Raw genomic sequence first — 19,870 nt, 5'->3', positions numbered from 1 at the left:
TTTCAGTATTGGTGATGTTAACATCAAAGTAAATAATGATGGTAATGAGATATGATCTGTTTAATCGTATGAAAATTCACAAGTCCATACCTGAAATAAGTAATTGGGAGAGAAGGGAAATCTCTTCCTTATAGTAGAATGCTAACTAACAATATAGAAGAAATGATTGGCTTATACAGTGGAAAGACCCTGGTCTTATTGACATTTTAGAATAATTTTTTATTGTGGGGGTACTATTCTGTTTTTCAGATTGCTTACCAGTATCTCTGACTTCTACTCACTTGATGCCAGTAGCACTCTCCCATTTGTGACATCCAAAAATATCTCCAGACATTGTGAAATGTTCTCTAGGGGTCATACTCAATTTGGTTGCGAACCACTGAATTTGAGAGTCTTTAGTGAATGGTAAAACTAGTGAATGGAAGTCAATAAGAAACAGGATTTTTTACACAGTCTTAGCATCTTTCTACAAGTTACTTATTAATTACAAAGAGAAAAATAGAAATATTACGGTGGAGAAACTTGGCAGCCCCCACCTTAATAAGTGATCAAAGTCTTTTTTTAATGTTACTGTTATGTTTATATAGTTTCAAACCTTTGTTAATGTCTTCTTATTTTAACTGTAGCTTTACAATTAAAGATTCAGAAATAAATTCTTAGTTAAACATATAAGGGTGGTGATGATATGTGCTTATATTTAGTATGCTTTTTACTTGTACTAGTGTTTCCTTTGACTTTTAGTAGACTAAAAAGTACTCCTGAGCCATTTCTTGAAAAAGCCTAAATTGTTCACTTTTACAGTTTACATAAACATGTATGGCATCTGGGTTGGTTTTTGGAGATTTTTCATGTTAAAGATTTGTTAGAGAAAAACAGTTTTTTTAAGTTCCTAAGTGAATGTGATTATGTATTTTATAATGACAAATTAATTTAGATACAAATCTTTCCTCTTTTTCTTCTCAATGTAGTGAGTTTAAATCCAGCCTGGAAGGAACTTGTGGCACAAAGACCACCTTCAGGTCTTATATCTGGAGCCCTTCTCTTCTCCGTTTTGTCTCAGATTATCATTTCCATTGGATTTCAGTCTTTGGGGTTTTTTTGGGTCAAGCAACAGACTTGGTATAAAGAATCACATCCGTATTCAGAGTAAGTTGGTCAATCCATTAAAAAAAAAATGTGTAGAGTATATGAGGTTGCAAAGAGTCGGACATGACTTAGCTAATGACTGAACAAAACAGCAATATATATGCATGTAATAATATGTTTAAATTTATGTAAAAATTGCATGCAGCTTGATTACACATTTAAATAATTTGACCTGCATTTGACTTTATCTCTTGGAAGATGGTCAGGCCAGGTCCTAATAATCATGACCCAGATGGAAGCACTGGACCAGTTTCTTAAGTTGCTATTGAGCCTTGCTTTCCTTATGTGTAAAATGAGAGAAGTGAAATTAATTACTAGGGTCTCTTCTAAACTCAGAATATCTATGTGTCTAAATTTTCTACCCTCACTTTGGGAAATGACATTTTGAAACTTAAAAAATTTGAGTAAAAGTATTAAGTGGATCTTTTATTTCTTTATGAGCTGAATGTTTTCCAGTTCACGAATTATAACATTTTTAAAATTAATTACACATAGGTAAACTTAAATTCTCTCTACCTTTACTATGCTGAAAGTGCGTGCTCAGTCGCTCAGTTGTGTCCAACTCTTTGGGACCCTGTGGACTGTAGCCTGCCACGCTCTCTGTCCATGGGATTCTCCAGGCAAGAATATTGGAGTGGGTTGCCACTTTATCCTCCAGAGCATCTTCCTAACCCAGGGATCAAACCTGCTTCTCCTGCATTGGCAGGCGGATTCTTCACCACTAGCGCCACTGGGGAAGCCCCTTGCTAGAAGTACTCTGCAAATTAAAAGAGTGGGGAAAGGGTTTATTAAAAATGAGGCTTATTAATTAATGAAGTTTCTTTCGTCTAATTTTTTAAATTGACTGGAATGTGACTAGAAAGAAAAATTGGTTTCCTTTGGGACATAGATACTGTGTTTACTAATACAAGGGTTTTTTTGTGTGTTGTAGTGCTTTTAATACAACAGGAAGCCTAGATGGGAACTCTTCACATTTGAATGATGAAGCCAATCCTGATAAGCATAACATAGAAAATTATGAAAATACCACAGTATTTTTTATCTCCAGTTTTCAGTACCTCATAGTGGCAATTGCCTTTTCAAAAGGAAAACCCTTCAGGCAGCCTTGCTACAAGAATTGTAAGTCTGGCATTTACTGTGATTTCCATCTTGCTTCCCTTCTTCAAAAGTAATGCAGGAGTATAGTTAAAACTGTCCTTTCAAAACAAATAGATCTTCACAAATAGAATGAACCTAGTGATTTAGATGTTTACTCTCTTGTTTTATTCTCATGATAGCTGCCACCCTAGGTTTAAAATTAAAGTCAGCAGTTCTAAACATTCCTGGTTTTCACATCCTATTCCTCTGGCTCCAACTTTTATTTTTACAGCCTATTGCAAAGTTAGAATTAGAAGCAAGAACAGAGGCTCCTCACTTGGAACAGTGGGTATTATACTTTGCTCCTGGGTGGTCTGCATAGCACCAGCTGTTTCCTCATTTTTGACACCGTTTCAGCCAGTATTCACCTGGAGTTCTCCATTTCTCTTACCTTTGCATCTGCCACAGAAGGGGCCAGTAGAATGAAGGCTTGTGCCTATGAGAACTTGTTTGCCTGTGGCTGTAAGAGACAGCATTTTGATCGATCACAGTTAGGGTTTTGGGGGAAAAAAACCATTCACCTTATGTAAGTTGCTGGTTTTAAGAAATTGAAACTGCAGTAATCAATATACCAAACAATGTTAATTTTTTTTTTTTTTCATATAGGACTTTAGACTTTTGCAGTGTCTTGGGGTGAATAGTAGTTATTCTCATGCTATAAGGGAGTCCCAGTGTTCTGGTTGGCACGGTGTTAGGTCTCAGCTTTTGGTGTCTCATAGGAGGGATTACTGTGCACATCTCTGTCTAATGTAGCGTTTACAAAGCATATTCACATACATTGTCATATTTAGTCTTCTACCCTCTGGTTTGTAGGGCAGGCTTTATTACTTTATATTTTAAGCAGGTAAGACTGTTCAAAAATTTAAATGCCAGTAATAATTGAAATTTGTTTTTACTTTTTTTCTTAAAAAGTGAACTGATATTTCTCATCTTAACCAATGAAGACTATATTATTGAAAATCATATTAAAACCATTGAGGACAAAAGGCCTTGCATAGAAGATGTATCACTGTACTTTTTAAGAGAACTTCATAACTAAAGTTATATTATTATAAGATGAACTTGTCAAACTTACGGTTGATATATTTTATCTTTAGTTGAGTATCTTAAAATTTCAAGGAAATACTGAGCATGCCCAAGGGCAGCTAAAACATCTATCAAAGAGCAAAACTAGTTGGTAATAAGCAAGACAGTCACACCAGGAAAGTTCATTTTAGAGATCTAAGTAAGTCCACCCTATTAGATATTAGATGCCTATTTTCAAATGCATCTTTTATATTATTATGGGAAACTTCAAAAAAAATTAAAGGCTTAAATGTTTTGTATTCCCATTTAACTTCAAGTTGATTTAAATAAACTCAATTGTTGATGGCCATACTTTTTTTTTTTAATGTATGTTAAAAATGATATTTTAGTAGAAATGTAGACACAAAACCTTTGTCCTTACTATTAGCAGCTTGTGCGTTTCTGTCAGTAGTTACAGAAGTGCATACTGTCATAAAACATGCCTCCTGGAAAATGTAATAGAAACAAGAAAGTCAACATATATTAATACATACTTTGCTGATTTTCACATCTTGTCTGTCTCTCTGTGATTGAAGTCCCCTGATCTGGGAATGTAGTTGATACTGGTAAGTAAAGAAAAGTAGAGAAGAAAGTAAGAAATGACAGAAATAAAGTATTACTGTATAAAGTGATATACAATGTAAAGTGTAAATATAGATGGAGAAGAGTAGGGGAAAGGTTAAGGCTTTCCTAGAGTGGACATTAGCTTTTCCTTTTCTAGAATACAGAAACAGGTCTTCACTGGGGCCTGCTACTTGCTGTTCTCGATATCTAAATAGTATTAATATATTCAGTCTATCTTGAGGCGGTTTTCGTCAAGAATTAACCTTAATCTTAGGCATGTAAGGCTTTATAGAGTTTTGCTCACTTCTAGTGGTTCAGTTTGATTCTGAGTAAAACCTAATTTCAGTCTGGTTACCTATTTTTGATGTTAGCTCAGCCTAGTTATAGTTTTGTGTTTGACTATGCTGTCATTTCAAGGACCATGATCACACGGATGTAGTTCTAACACTTTCTCTTAACTAGATGTGATTTCTTGGGATCTGGCTTCAATTTTTGCTACACTTTTAAAAATTTGATCCCTGTAATTTACTGCTTGTGAAATCCAGTTCTTTTTCAGTTTTTGAAGGCATTATTACTGACTTGCCAGTGTCTCTCCTTTTCAGGCCTGTGTGTTTTTTCCTTGCCTGAATTGGTTGGAGCAGATTCCTAGGGGCTCTGAAGGATAAGGTGGCCTTTTAAAGACAAGTAACTGGGTAAGGAAGGAAGGATTAGGAATAAAAAGACTTGAAATTTGTGGTTATAGGTCAGACAATCCTGGTTGGTAGTTTTGAAGAAGGAGCAAGAGGTATATGTCAGAGCCATGGACAAGTATTTTGGATCTATTTACTCTATATAGGTTTTTATTTTTGAGTTACTTACTAAGGTAAATATGAAGGAAATCCTTTATGGTGCCTTATTTTGATGCCGTATTCCATCAGAAGGAACTGATACTAAGAACAGTTCTGTGACGCTTAGGCTGAGACATATGAATAATAAATCTACTCTTTCCTATAGGAACCTCACCATATCCCCATTTTATAGCTAAAAATTTAACTATGAATGACTTGCTGATGTTCACATAGCCTTGTGGCAGTATCTGAAACAGAATCTAAACCTTTAACTTGTGGAATATTTTCTCAGCTACCGATCACCACCAATACAGAGTTTGATAGCTGTCTTCTGGTGAAATGTATTCCTTGCACTTCGTAGGATTTACTAAGGAATCACTGACTGTGCCAGGAGATTCCAGGAGCTGAGAGCACAGTCTCCTAGAAACTCATACGGCTACAAAATGAACGCCTGACTTTTCCATTCTTGGTTGAAATTGGTATTCATTTTTCCATTTTGGCTGTTACACAAATCTGCCAGCCATCAAATCTGACAAATCTGCCAGTCAAATTCCTTTGAACAGTGCCTCTTTTTCTCCCCTGGCTAAACAAAGGAAGGATTCAATTATTTATTTTCTCCTTCAGATGGAAATCTTGGCAGATTTTTAGAGGTGTGATCAAGGGTAGTGGTTATAGGAGAAAGAAAGATGAGAATTTGAGAATATTGTTGAGGTAGATGTAAGAAGTTTTTTCAGCTTGAATAAAAAAAAAATTTTTTTTTCTGGTAATATGTGAGAACTAGATTGAAAATCTGTTTTTGCGTATCATTGTAAAAATGTAGTAGGATTTGAAAAAGATTAATTATGGGCTGTTATTTCATTGAAACAAAACATTTTCTGTGTCTCTCTCTGGCATTTATATTCGGACCTTTTTTCTCCCCAGTCCTGTTTCTGATTTAGTCTGTGTTTTTGTATATGTTCATGTACTCAACAGCTCGCAGCTTTCCAAACTCTTTTTCTTTAACTGACTATGTAAATATTTGAATGGCTGTATTACTTGTAACATGTATTACTTGTAACACATATTACTTTTGTTGCTACATTTATTGAATAGAATGTCGTATTTCCTGTTTGGAATTTAGTAGAAGTTTGGTTAAAAAAAAATATAGAAAAAATTGCTTCTTTTATCTTAAATGGGTTCCAAATTTTTCACCCTGTTGGTCAGAGCCTTCTAGCGAAAAGATTCCTCACTTATGGCATGATTGGTAACACAACTTTCAGCCTAAGCGCTAGAACAGTAAATAAATATTTATATATATACAGCAACAAACTGTTTTATATATAAAACAGTATTGTTTCTATAAAATAATAAGTTGCCTATAGTTTTCAACTGACACTAACAAATTTCATATTTACAAATGTCTCCCACATTTAAAAATATTGAAACCCCCCCTCATTTACAGTCTGTAAATAGGATATTAAACTTCTTTACTCAATCTGAAGACTTCACAATAAGGTTTTGATTATATGTGGTCATAGTAAAGTTTGAGTTTGAAGCTGACCTCAAATAGGAACTTAGAAATAAATATCCAGACCAAGGGAAAACGGAGGGAAAAGTTGGAATCTGCCAATATAATTGAGATTATCTCTGAACCCGCCTCATAGCTTGTTACATAAGGGTGTGCTTTTATGTGCATGTGAAAGTATGTATGTACAGTTAACAAAACTGTCATAAGCAGAGAGTGTTTTGTTTTTGAGTTAGGAAAGTGATACAGAGTGCTGATGGATGAAATTTACCATCTCTGCCTACAACAGCAAGCCACAGGGCTAGCCCACACTTAAAGTAGCAGATCAAGCAATTCCTGGGTTTTGGCTAGTGTTTTCTGTGGAAATATTTTCATGGAGGAGATTAATGAAAAAGTGGGATTCACTCAAGTATAGAGTATAGAAATGTAAGTATAGATATAGAAATATACTTACATTCAACTTAGAATGCCTCTATTTAGGATTATAACTAATACTGATGATAAATATTACCAGCATTTTTACAATCAGCAATAATTGTCTTTGCATATAGTTTTAAATGATAATCTCATTTTGCCCTAAACAGTCTGGTCTCCTGTTTGTGAATTATAGATTGGCTTGATTATCTTATAAAGTGGCTATCTGTGATAAATACAAATAAATGTCCATAAAGGTTCATCCCTTATTTTTTTTTTATAAATCTTGATTATTTTCACATTACATAAATAAATCCTTTGGGCCTGTATGATCTATCATATTCTAGGAAATATCATATAGCACACATTTTATATACTTCATCCACCTAAATAGAAGTATTCAAATCAAATTTAGGATTGACACTATACCAGTTGTTATTATATGCCTTACTCCCTAATTTAATTGTTTTACTTTCTTTTCCAGATTTTTTTGTTGTGTCTGTGGTTATGTTGTATGCTTTCATATTATTCATCATGTTGCATCCAGTTGACTCTATTGACCAGGTTCTTCAGGTAAGGTTTAAGCACATCAGTTATTACTGGTTGTCTGGAAAATGATAAGATCTGGGATAGCAGTGGTTAATAAGATAGTAGGGGAAGATGACACATTATTGTTACACAGCAGATGAGAGTGCTGGGTGATTGCTAGGGCTTAAGATTTATCCCCCTCCGTTGTGCTTATGTTACTGGGGGCAGAGACTAAACTGGCTGTGTTTATTTTGTCTGGTGTGCTCTAGGATAATTTTGAGCATGCCCAGCTTTCTAAAGTCCCAGTTGCTTTTCAAAGTGTTTGTACCACTGTATGAGAGCTTTTGTTCCACGTCATTGCCAACATTTGTCTAATGGGTATAAAGATGTCATGTGACTTTGTAAGTAATTTTGATACATGGCTGGGTAGGATCTGTATCCTCAGCTCACATTGTTGTTCATCATGATCTTTTTGGCTGTTCCTGGGCTTTTCCTCCTCCATATAAATTTTAAGTGTAGTTTCTCAAGTACCAGGAAAAGCCCTTTTGGAATTTTTATTAGAATTACACTGGGTTTATCAAAAATTGAGGGGGAGGCCCTCCCTTACTTCTTCAGAGTATCTTTTTCTATAAAGGTTTTTAATACAAGTTTTTATTAGATTTATTCATGTAGTATTACGGGATTTGTTCCTCTGATACGTATCTGTTTAAAATTACATTGTGTGATCCTTTTATGCTGGTGAATCAGTGTAGTTATTTAGACATTCATCTCACATATGTCAGCTTTGTCAGATTTTATTCTTGGATTTTTAGATTCTCTTGGATTTTGTTTTAGACACTTATCACTTATAAATAGTGACTTTTGTTTCTCACATTTCAGTCCTTATGTCTTCTATGTATTTTTCATGTCCATTAACAACATGAATGTTGGTGTGATGGTAATGTCCTTATTTCTATGGGGAGCGTTCCTAGTATTTCACCATTGGATATATTATGGGCTGTAGGTTTCTGGTATATACTTTTTACCAGGTTGAGGAAGCTTACTTGTATGGTGTTGGTGACATAAATATTTAATTTTATCTAATGCTTGTTCTACAGCTATTGAAATGATCACATAGTGTTTCTCCCAGAAGAATGTGAATACAGTTGACTGATATTCAAATGTTGAACCAGTACTGCATTTGGAGAATAACACCAGTTTGGTCATGATGCATTCTTTTTTATATCTGCTCAATTTAGTTTATTACGATTTTCTTCAGGATTTTTGCTTTTGGTTGCATGAGTGAAATCAGACTTAGTTTTCTTTTCTTGATGTTATTGACAGGTTTGGATATAAAACTTAAATGAACTTTATGGATGAGCTTTATTTCATTGACTTTTCTATATTTTAACTAATTCCTTTAGTGGATATTTAGGTTGTCTCTGCTGTTTTGCTATTATAAACAGTGCTGTATTTGCAGATTCTTGCATACTTCTACTTCATTAAGAAAGACATATTTAGAAGTCAATGTCAGTGGTAGAATTTCTTGGTCAAAGGATGGCAAGGATATCTAGGATCTGAATTTTTATAAACATTACTGGACTCTGGAGAATTTGGCAGTTTATAGTCTTACTGACAAAACATGGTCCGCTGGAGAGGGAATGGCAAACCACTTCAGTATTCTTGCCTTGAGAACCCCATGAACAGTATGAAAAGGCAAAAAGATATGATACTGAAAGATGAACTCCCCAGGTCGGTAGGTGCCCAGTATGCTACTGGAGAAGAGTGGAGAAATAGCTCCAGAAAGAAAGAAGAGACGGATCCAAAACAAAAACAACGTCCAGTTGTGCATGTGACTGGTGATGGAAGTAAAGTCTGATGCTATAAAGGAACAATATTGTATAGGAACCTGTAATGTTAGATCCATGAATCAAGGTAAATTGGAAGTGATTAAATAGGAGATGGTAAGAGTGAACATCAGCATTTTAGGAATCAGTGAACTGAAATGGACTGGAATGGGTGAATTTAATTCATTTGACCATTATATCTACTACTGTGGGCAAGAATGCCTTGGAAGAATTGGAGTAGTCCTCATAGTCAACCAAAGAGTCCAAAATGCAGTACTTAGTGCAATCTCAAAAATGACAGAATGATCTCTGTTCATTTCCAGGGCAAACCATTTAGTATCAGAATAATCCAAGTCCATGCCCCAACCGCTAATGCTGAAGAAACTGAAGTTAAACGGTTCTTTGAAGACATACAAGACCGTCTAGAACTAACACCAAAAAAAAGATGTCCTTTTCATCATAGGGGACTGGAATGCAGAAGAGGGGAGTCAAGAGATACCTGGAGTAACAGACAAGTTTGGCCTTGGAGTGTAAAATGAAGTAGGGCGAAGGCTAACAGAGTTTTGCCAAGAGAATAGACTGGTCATTGCAGATACCCTCTTCCAACAACACAAGAGACAACTGTACACATGAACATCACGTGTTGGCCAACACCGAAATCAGATTGATTCTATTCTTTGCAGCCGAAAATGGAGCAGCTCTATACAGTCAGCAAAAACAAGACGGGGAGCTCCTTATTGCCAAATTCAGACCTAAATTGAAGAAAGTAGGGAAAACCACTAGATCATTCAGGTATGACCTAAATCAAATCCCTTACGATTTTACAAGGGAAGTGACAAATAGATTCAAGGGATTAGATCTGATAGAGTGCCTGAAGAACTATGGACAGAGGTTCATGCCACTGTGCAGGAAGCAGTGGTCAAAACCATCCCCAAGAAAAAGAAATGTAAAAAGGCAAAACACTATTTGTGAGGAGGCCTCACAAATAGCTGAGAAAAGAAGAGAAGTGAAAGGTGAAAGAGAAAAGGAAAGATACATCTATCTGAATGCAGAATTCCAAACAACAGCAAGGAGAGATAAGAAAGCCTTCTTCAGTGATCAGTGCAAAGAGAGAGGAAAGCAATAGAATGGAAAAGACTAGAGATCTCTTCAAGAAAATTAGAGATACCCAGGGAACATTTCATGCAAAGATGGGCACAATAAAGGACAGAAATGGTATGGACCTAACAGAAGCAGAAGAGATTAAGAAGAGGTGACAAGAATACTCAGAAGAACTATGCAAAAAAGATCTTGATGACCGATATAACCACGATGGTGTGATCACTCACCTAGAGCCAACATTCTGGAATGTGATGTCAAGTGGGCCTTAGGAAGTTATCACTACAAACAAAGCTAGTGGAGGTGTTGCAGTTCCAGTTGAGTTATTTCAGATCTTAAAAGATGATACTGTGAAAGTGCTGCAGTTAATATGCCAGTAAATTTGGAAAACTCAGCAGTGGCCACAGGACTGGAAAAGATCAGTTTTCATTCCAGTCCCAAAGAAAGGCAATGCTGAAGAATGTTCAAACTACCGCAAAGTTGCACTCATCTCACACTCTAGTAAAGTAATGCTCAAAATTCTCCAAGCCAGGCTTCAAGAGTACATGAAACAAGAACTTCCAGATGTTCAAACTGGATTTAGAAAAGGCAGAGGAACCAGAGGTCACATTGCCAACATCTGTTGGAGCATAGAAAAAGCAAGAGAATTCCAGAAAAACATTTACTTCTGCTTTATTGACAACACCAAAGCCTTAGACTGTGTGGATCACAACTAACTGGAAAATTCTTAAAGAGATGGGAATACCATAATAACCTTACCTGTCTCCTGAGAAATCTGTATGCAGGTCAAGAAGCAATAGTTAGAACCAGACAGGGGATAACAGACTGGTTCCAAATCAGGAAAGAAATATGTCAAGGCTGTATATTGTCACCCTGCTTCTTTAACTTACATGCAGAGTACATCATGTGAAATGCCAGGCTGGATGAAGCACAAGCTGGAATCAAGATTGCAGGGAGAAATATCAGTAACCTCAGGTATGCAGATGACAACCACCCTTATGTCAGAAAGCGAAGAGGAACTAAAGAGCCTCTTGATGAAAGTGAAAGAGGAGAGTGAAAAAGCTGACTTAAAAGTCAACATTCAAAAAACAAAGATCATGGCATTTGGTCCCGTCACTTCATGGCAAGTAGATAGGGAAACAATGGAAACAGTGAAAGATTTTATTTTCTTGGGCTCCAAAGTCAGTGCAGATGGTGACTGCAGCCTTGAAATTAAAAGACACTTGCTCCTTGGAAGAAAAGCTATGACAAACTTAGACAGCATGTTAAAAAGCAGAGACACTACTTTACCAACAAAGGTCTATCTAGTCAAAGCTATGGTTTTTCCATTAGTCATGTATGGATGTCAGAATTGGACTATAAAGAGAGCTGAGTGCCGAAGAATTGATGCTTTTGAACTGTGGTGTTGCAGAAGACTCTTGAGAGGCCCTAGGACAGGAAGCAGATTGAATCAGTCAATCCTAAAGGAAATCAGTCCTGAATATTCATTGGAAGGACCAATGCTGAAGCTGAAGCTCCCAATATTTTGGCCACCTGATGTGAAGAACTGACTCTTTAGAAAAGACCCTGATGGTAGGAAAGATGGAAGTCTGGAGGAGAAGGGGATGACAGAGGGTGAGATGGTTAGATGGCATCAGCGAGTCAGTGAGCATGAGTTTGAGCAAGCTCCTGGAGTTGGTGATGGACAGGGAAGCCTGGTGTGCTACAGTCTGTGGGGTCACAGAGTCAAACACGACTGAGTGACTGAACTGAACTGATAGTTCTTTTTTATGAATTTGCTTTAAACAGTATAGAGTTTGAGTATTACCTCATTGTTAGATCAGTGTCTACTTCACTGTTTAAAGATAGGATTTTTTTTTTTAAAATAAGGACATGTTAGAATTTCATAATCTAGTAGAGTATGGGCTTTTGAATTTGAATAGGAATTGTCTCAAGTTCAGCTGTTTAATGTATATATTAAGCATTTAGTTACTTCACTTTACATGTTATCATCTGAAAAGTGGATGTAGTATCTGCCTTGTGGCGTTGTTGAGGATTGAGTAGATAGTATATGTGAAAGTGTTTGGTATATAAGAGGAATTAAATAAATTTGGAAATTATGATATAATGTTGTTATATCAACTACACACTATATTGACTTTTGTCTTACAGATAGTGTGTGTGCCATATCCGTGGCGTATAACTATGCTCATCATCGTTCTTGTCAATGCCTTTGTTTCCATCGCAGTAGAGGTAAGTAGCACTTCACATAATCAAATGGCTACCTTGCTGCTTTGCGATTCTTGGTGACTTAATGGTAATACAGGAAAAGGATAGGTAACATTATGGAGATCCACAAAGAGTTTGTTTCACTCTAGTTAAATTCTTTTAGCCTTCTTGTCTCACTTTTTCTATGAGCTAATAATAGTCATATTAAGAGATATGAGGGAATTCCCTAGTGGTCCAGTGATTAGGACTCCACACTTTTACTGTGGAGGACACAGGTTTGATCCCTAGTCGAGGAACTAGGATCCTGAAAGCCACGCAGTGTGGCCCCCAGAAAAGAGAGATATGACTTAGGTACAGTCATAAATAAGCAGTTAGAAAGAAAAAATCAGTGATTGGGAAGACTGGTGCTCTTTTGGCTCATAAACTGGCAAACCGAGGCCATGAGCTCAGAGTACCACCCGAGTCCTGTGATGTACAGTAAAGCCTCTCATTCAAGGGAGGAGAGGGACAGGGCTGTCTCCTTGAAGTACAGTAAATATGAATAGTAAGAGAGTTTACTGAAAATATAAAATAATGACTGTTATAAACTTATTCAATTGCTGGAACTTCTGCCTTGGTATTTACTTATAAGTTTCCCTAGGAGGAGGAAGTCTTAGGTATTCTTTGATCCATTGTATACCATCCGGTTATTCTCTAGGATTGCCTTTAGGTCATCTTTTCTAAAAGGAGCTAGTAAGTTCTCATTTGCTGCTTATTAATAAAATTTGGTCTCTTCTCAGAACTGTTGTTATAATTCACTCTTAGAGTAGAAGTATATCAAATGAAGAAGGAGATACAGTTGTGATTTTTTAAAAAAAATTTATTTGTGGCCATGCTGGGTCTTTATTGTTGCACGTGGGCTTTCTCTAGTTGTGGTGCATGCGCTTCTGATTGTGATAGCTTCTCTTGCTCCAAAGCACAGGTTCTAGAATCTGCAGGCTTCAGTAGTTGAGGTACATGGGCTTAGATCTTCCCAGACCAGGGACTGAACTTGTATCCTTTCCATTGGCAGACAGATTCTTAACCACTGGACCACCAGGGAAGTTCCAGTTGTGATTTTTTTAAGTTAAGGGTTTCATAGAGTAGGCTTTTGAATTAAAATTAGGTATTTGTGGAAAATATGTATATTTTAGAGATAATAGTTGTAGACTTAGAAATTATGTTTAATTTGTTATCTTTCTAAAAAATGACTTGGTATTAAAATTGGGGCCATAGTGGGTGGCCTGGTAATATTATGGTACTGATCTTTTTAGGTTGCCCAGTTTAATGTATTTTTGCTATTTTATGGAAAGCACATCTAAGATAATGTATATTAAATGCTTTCCTTATTCTGTAGTTTATCTTTTCATGTAAATGTTATTTAAGATAAAATATTTTTAAAAAACAGATTTCGGGGGAATCCTTTCTAATCTCCATTGATTTATTCTTGCTCACTATCAAAAGAATTATTTTTCATCATGCTCACATAGTTATATTTAAATATAAATAATTCACTGTTACAAAAACTAATTCAGATTATAAAGCATTATTTTAATATGAGAAAGGCTTGAGGATTCATATAAAAGCCATATTCTGTAGAAAATTTAGAGACCCCATTTTACCAAGAATTTTGTGATGATTTATATTTGTTACAAAAGTCCTGTTGTTATTCTTTATCCTTTTTCAATATTAACTGAAATTCTCTGTGTGAAAACCAAATCATGTTTTTCACTAATGTTTCTGCATTGTGTGAGCTTTTTTAAATGTGTGCATTAATAAAGAATGACGTAGTTGTTTTTAATGCTTAACTCACTGGACTGTCTCTCAGAATTTCTTCGTTGACATGGTCCTTTGGAAAGTTGTGTTCAGTCGAGACAAACAAGGAGAATATCGCTTCACCACCACACAGCCACCACAGGTTGGAAATCAGCCCTCACTCAATTCTTCACGTCAGTTGTGTACTCTGCATTGTGTAGGATGGTACTCTGTTGTGTGTTGCTCAACCTTTCTCTCTGTGCCTGGAATTTCATTTTTTTGTAAGACATCCTAGAAAATTCATGGCACGCATTTGTTACAGATGTTTTAGGACTTCAGAAATTTCTAAATCTCTTTTCCATTCCGATCTCTTTCATGTCAGTGTGTGAAGGTCTTGTCCTCAGTGGTAAGAGTTAATTTTTTCATTTCTGTCTGGCTTTCATTTTGTTTCTGGTTTTTATGAAGAGTCCCATTAGAAGCTAAATGAGATGGATGTAAATAAAGTTATGAAATGGAGATTGTTTCTTCATGGGTGAGTGTTCAAAAGTCAGAATTCTGAGGAATTATTTCTGATTCTTTGTTAGTTACTATACCTTAATTTTGGGTTTCCCCAATCTCTCATCATTCAGAAAATTTTTCAGAGAGAGTGCTCATTTTTATGCAAACCATGGTTTAGGACTTTTTACTGTTTTTGTAGTAAAAAGGAAAGAGAAACAGAAGAATAAAACCAATTTTTTTTTGGTGTTAGGATGTTGAAATTCTTGATAGAAAATATAGGTTAGTCTTATTTTTTAAACCAGTACCACTGAATCACAGCACTGAGCCAGCTTTCTGAATGCAGAGAACTTGACAACATAAAGCCTCACTCTCTCATTTTGCCCATTGCTATTTGTAGGTACGGTTTATACACATGAGTTCTAAACCTTTCACTCATCCCAAGCCACACAGACGCTCTCCGAATTCAAGAGGATTCCCTGGCATGGGTCACTCACTATTTTTAGCCTTCTTTTACCTGAGCAGCTGTGTTCTGCACTTTGCTGTGGTAATTCATTAGGCTTGATGCCTAGAATAGTATCACAGGATCACTTTATAAGAGGTCCTATAGAGCACCATTTTCTCTTCTCATGTTCGATGATGGGTAGGGATAGTTTTGTAATGATGTGATGAATCTGGAATCTGCTTTCACTTCTTTTTCTCAATACAGTGTAATACCCAGTGGTCCCCAGTAGTGTGCCCAGAGCTGTATTAGAGACTCAAGTCCTGAGCAAGACCTCCTCTGTCCTGGTTATCTCACTGCATTACTTCAGAGGGTTAAGTCTGTGTCATATCATCGGTCCTCATATAAAATGTCTGTACTGTCAAAGCCTTGGCCAAGGAAAACATTTCTGTTGAGTTTTTAGTTTTTCCAAAGAGATCTCCAACTATTAATCTAAACAGGAAATGCAGATTCTGAAGAGGAACTATACCCTGATTAAGTCAAAAGTGGGTATCATAAAGCTCCTTTAAGCCATTTGAATTGGAAAGCCCTCCTCACTTTTCAATCAAAATTAAGTGGCAGAAAATTCTATCATTTGTTATATCTGTTTTCTAAAAATTATCAGTGAGTCTGTGTCCTCGTTGTTTGTAGGAGTTCATGCCTCTCATGTGAAGCTGTGCCTCAGGCGCTGTGGGGCAGAGTGGAGGTAGCAGAGTGGTCTGGAGCAGGCGGCTCCAGCGGGCCGCCGTGTTCACCAGTTCTGAGCATCACTGAGCAGACAGACGTTTTGGCCTTCATTATCTAGGATCATGATTTAAGGAAGCATTTTTAAAATTACTGGCTTTAGTAAAGAGAGTTCTTAGAAACTTAGCACAGAGTGCTGTGCGTACGTCTTCTGACACTTCCATCTGTAGTTTACTCTCACTGTTCATATTTGTGACCCTTGGAGACCCATCAGCTAGTCAGATTACTGTGAGACTCAGTGAGGAATAATTACAGTCCCCCCACCCCCCCGACACACACACAAATCCTTCCAATCTTAAGGTATTTCTAACTTCAGTTAATACATAAAGAGCATTCAGTCAGCTTGCCATGGTTATGCAGCTTAGGAGAGTGGCAGAGCTAGGAGTTGAAGCCAGGGTTTCCAATTTCAAGAGGAATGTCTTTTCCACTGTGCCTCACATTATGGGGCCATAGAGATGCAAACTAATGTAACAGTCAAGTGACAAAATGGAGATAAGCAATAGCTACTGTTTCAGTACCTACTTTTTATGGTAGACACTGGGAGGTATTTTGTGTAAATTCTAATTGTTACAGTCACCTAAGAGATTAGGATAGAGAAATTAAAGATATTCCTGTCTTCACAGATGAGGAAATGTTGTTAGAACTGGAATTCAAATTCAGTTTTATGTGGGTCCAGGACCATGATATTCCTGTAACAGAAAGGCTCCAGAGGCTTGAAAATTCTTGAAAAACCAAATAAGCTTTTAGGTGTCATTTTATTTAATAGTAGATGTTTTAGATATATATATATATATATATATTTTTCCCACTGAATATTCATGCAGCTAACCTAATTTAGATACAGGTAAGGTTTTTATATAATAGTCATTTATTTCCCATATTTTTATTACTAATAAAATATTAATAAGTTTTTTTCTTATTAACCCTCAGTGGCCTCAGTAAATGTCTGCTAAGTCAAATTGAATCAAATGGTTAAGTAAACCATTTGTAAATAATCAAAGTTAAAACGTTAATGTAACTAAATATTTTTTTTTCCTACAATGAACTTTAGTGGCCCCAGATATTAATTCTTATTCTCTGACCAAAAAGAAAAAGAAAGGAAAAAAGATTCTTAAAATGGCAGTGCTTTTCAAGCAAGGACATTCACAAAATGCCTGAGCTCCACCTTTCATCTGCTGAATGAGAAGTGTTCAGTGGAGGACCCCATCACCTGTGGTTTACTATGCAGCTTTACCTGTGTTTGAGAAGATCTGTGCTGCATATTCTTTTAAGGAAGCGTTTGTATGTATCCTGTATCTGATAAACCGAGGCTGCTTAGTGCTGGATGTAAAACTGAAGTCATTTATATCAGGTATTTTGATAATGCCTGAGAATTTGTCCTGATTTTGTTTTCCTTTTAGACGGAAAATAATCCAGATGTCAGCCACAGTCTTTATGCCACTTAGGATATTATTCGAGCTTATTTAGATAGAATGCTAATTCTGATTGTTTTATATTCAGGATTGGTATGAAAAAAGACTTACATGAATACCACAGTACCATTACAACATTTTCCCCATAGCATAGCTTTATGTTTTACTTTCTACCCCTGAAAACATTTCCTAAAAGACACTGCTAGGAGTAAGCTGGCATTGGGATTCTGGAATGAGCAGCTTGGACTGGTCTTCTAAGAAGCAGGAGAATTTTAACTTTTTGAAAGTTCTTTGTGGTTTCTCTGCTGGGCTGCAGTAGCTGCTTTCCCTTCTCTCAGGGATACACTTGGTTATTTAATCTTTCCTTTCAGCAGCAAGTCACAGGATCCTGTTACTGGGGCTCCTGTGTTCTGCTTCAGGGACTTGGCCTTGATGTTTAGAGAGGCCTGGTGCACACTCAGCCCTGGGACGCAGCTCTCCCCTCCTTGCACAGTGCTTGCCTTTGTCCTCTCGCCACCATCTTCTCTCCCTTGATTTAGTTCTCATTTTGGCATGCCTGTAGCACCTTTTATTTTCTCCACCAATGAATTACATTGTTTGAGGATATCTGTGGTATGCTTGTGTCTGTAAACTAACAAGTCTGTGCTTGCTTATGGTGTATTTTTGTGTATAGTGTTTAGGGGAGGTGAGGGTTCAAGAACAAAATATGAATCTAATGTGCAGGGGGGGATCCCTAGTGTTCCATGGGACTTAATTTATTATAACAAGTATATGCTGCTTTTAATAGGGACATGGGGATTTTTTTTTAAAAAACATACACTTTAATGTAAAAAGAATACTATTCAGTTGTGATTCTGTTTGCAATGGAATTTGTTTAAAATGTTATTGCTTGCCTTACTTTACTGGTGGGGAGTGATGGATTTAATTTAATTTGTGTGTGTGTGTTGTATGTGTGTGTATCTTACATTTGAATACAGCTGACTGTGACTTTCCTTAATTCAGCCTGTTATGCATTGCTTTCAGCCTAGCTGAATCATCTGGGCAACAATGCCTATATGTTTTTGGTCCCCCCTCTCTTCTTTTTTTTTAAGTCACCTTCCTTCATTATCTGCCCTTGTCTGTGATCCTTTAACAATGTCATTTGCTGTAAAGTAAAAAGTGACAGCTTTCACATTGATTTAGGAACAGTGATTTTTAATTTTTTCTGCAGTTAGATTGAAGAATTTGAACAAATCTTGGGGAAAAGATAGGTCCAAGTGGTGAACCATAATTTTAGATTAAATATGTCGTGCATATGCCTGTACTGGAAAGGAATTATTTGTTCTTTGGATCAACTGAAGAATCCTCTGTCTAGTCTCTTCTGTATTCTAAAGCAGATGCTTTCCTGTGGATTTCCTTTAAGGTGATGATAACTCTATTTTTAGCTATGATAGGCTACTAGATAAATAATCCCCAAATCTATATCCCCAGTAACCCACCCCACCACTTATTTAATATAGCTTACCCGTGACAGGTCACAGTTTTTGCCTTTAAACTCTTGGTAATGGTGCAGTTTACTATGTTTTGTTGACAGAGTAAGCTAGAAGGCCTTTACAAGCACGTCGTTATGGTGTCTGTATATTTCATGGGGTTGCAGAGTCAGACACAGCTGAGTGGCTTTCCCTTCTCTCGTGGTGTCTTATGTGCTTGGCGCTCTGCCACGTGCCCATCCCCAGTTTTGGAGGAGGAGAGAGTAGTAGGTCCTGGAGACCTGCCGAGTAAAAGTATGAAGAAATTTTTAAAAGGTTTTCATTTTAAAGTATTGTTGCTGTTCTCCATTGTTTCAGGATCTATGTTACATCAAATTTGTCTTTCTCGATCATGAAAGTATTTTGAGAGTTAACATTAGAATGTCTTTGTCAGTTAGGTTGTGTTTCCATTCTGTGAGATTACAGGTGATCCTTGAATATGGCAAGGATTAGGGTCGCTGACCCTCCCCGCAGCCAAAAATCTGCCATGATTTATATAATTTATAGAACCCCCAGATAATGGGGCTCCTCCATACCTTCAGAGTCACTGCATCATGGATCACGTAGTACTATACTCACATGTAAGTGGAACTGCGCAGGTTCAGGTCCATATTGCTCAAGGGTCATCTTTACTTCAGTTGAGATTACACCTGGTTGTAGCCTGGGTTATATGTTGATGGCAAAACAAAACAACCTAGGGTTTAAATATTCTTTGTAGAAGAAACAGTCAAAGTAATTTAAGAATTGACTGTTCTTCAGAGATGAATGTAACTGCAGATCTCAGTATAGTCATTTGGTTTTATTTCCAGTTTCAATTAAGACAAATTCTGAGGACCTGTATTGAATTTACATTTTTTTGTACAGTAACCAGGAACTCTGCTTTCTTGTTCTCCAAGAACTATCTAAGATCACATTCAGTAAAAACATTAGGATTGATCAGAAGGATTTCTGTGACAGCAGAGCTTTTTATAGTGATATAATACTAAGAAATAGTACTTGCTTTATACCTCTCTTTCCAGTTGTGGAATACCAAGGGTGTTCACTATAAAATAAATTTGTTTCATGTTAATGAGAATGTGGTTTTAAAAGAAGTGAGAGACATTAAACATGATCTAAGCTCTGATTTTGACCTAACAATAT

General features: G+C 36.5%; 1 protein-coding gene across 4 annotated transcripts in view; it reads left to right on the top strand.

The window, feature by feature from the left end:
• ATP13A3 (ATPase 13A3) overlaps positions 1–19,870 on the top strand; it is a 77,315-nt gene that overhangs the window by 53,505 nt on the left and 3,940 nt on the right. For 3 of the 4 annotated variants that reach the window (XM_061166846.1, XM_061166848.1, XM_061166845.1), the window contains 5 exons: positions 969–1,146; positions 2,078–2,265; positions 7,142–7,230; positions 12,261–12,341; positions 14,164–14,253. In XM_061166846.1, coding sequence (XP_061022829.1) covers positions 969–1,146; positions 2,078–2,265; positions 7,142–7,230; positions 12,261–12,341; positions 14,164–14,253 — 626 coding nt within the window. The remainder of the gene's footprint in view (positions 1–968; positions 1,147–2,077; positions 2,266–7,141; positions 7,231–12,260; positions 12,342–14,163; positions 14,254–19,870) is intronic. The other variant, XM_061166847.1, reaches the window with a different exon arrangement.

The sequence above is a fragment of the Dama dama genome, chromosome 19 (genome assembly GCF_033118175.1).
Source record: "Dama dama isolate Ldn47 chromosome 19, ASM3311817v1, whole genome shotgun sequence".
NCBI classification, from domain to species: domain Eukaryota; kingdom Metazoa; phylum Chordata; class Mammalia; order Artiodactyla; family Cervidae; genus Dama; species Dama dama.
The sequence above is the reverse complement of the archived record's forward strand: the minus strand, read 5'-3'. Positions and strand labels throughout refer to the sequence as shown.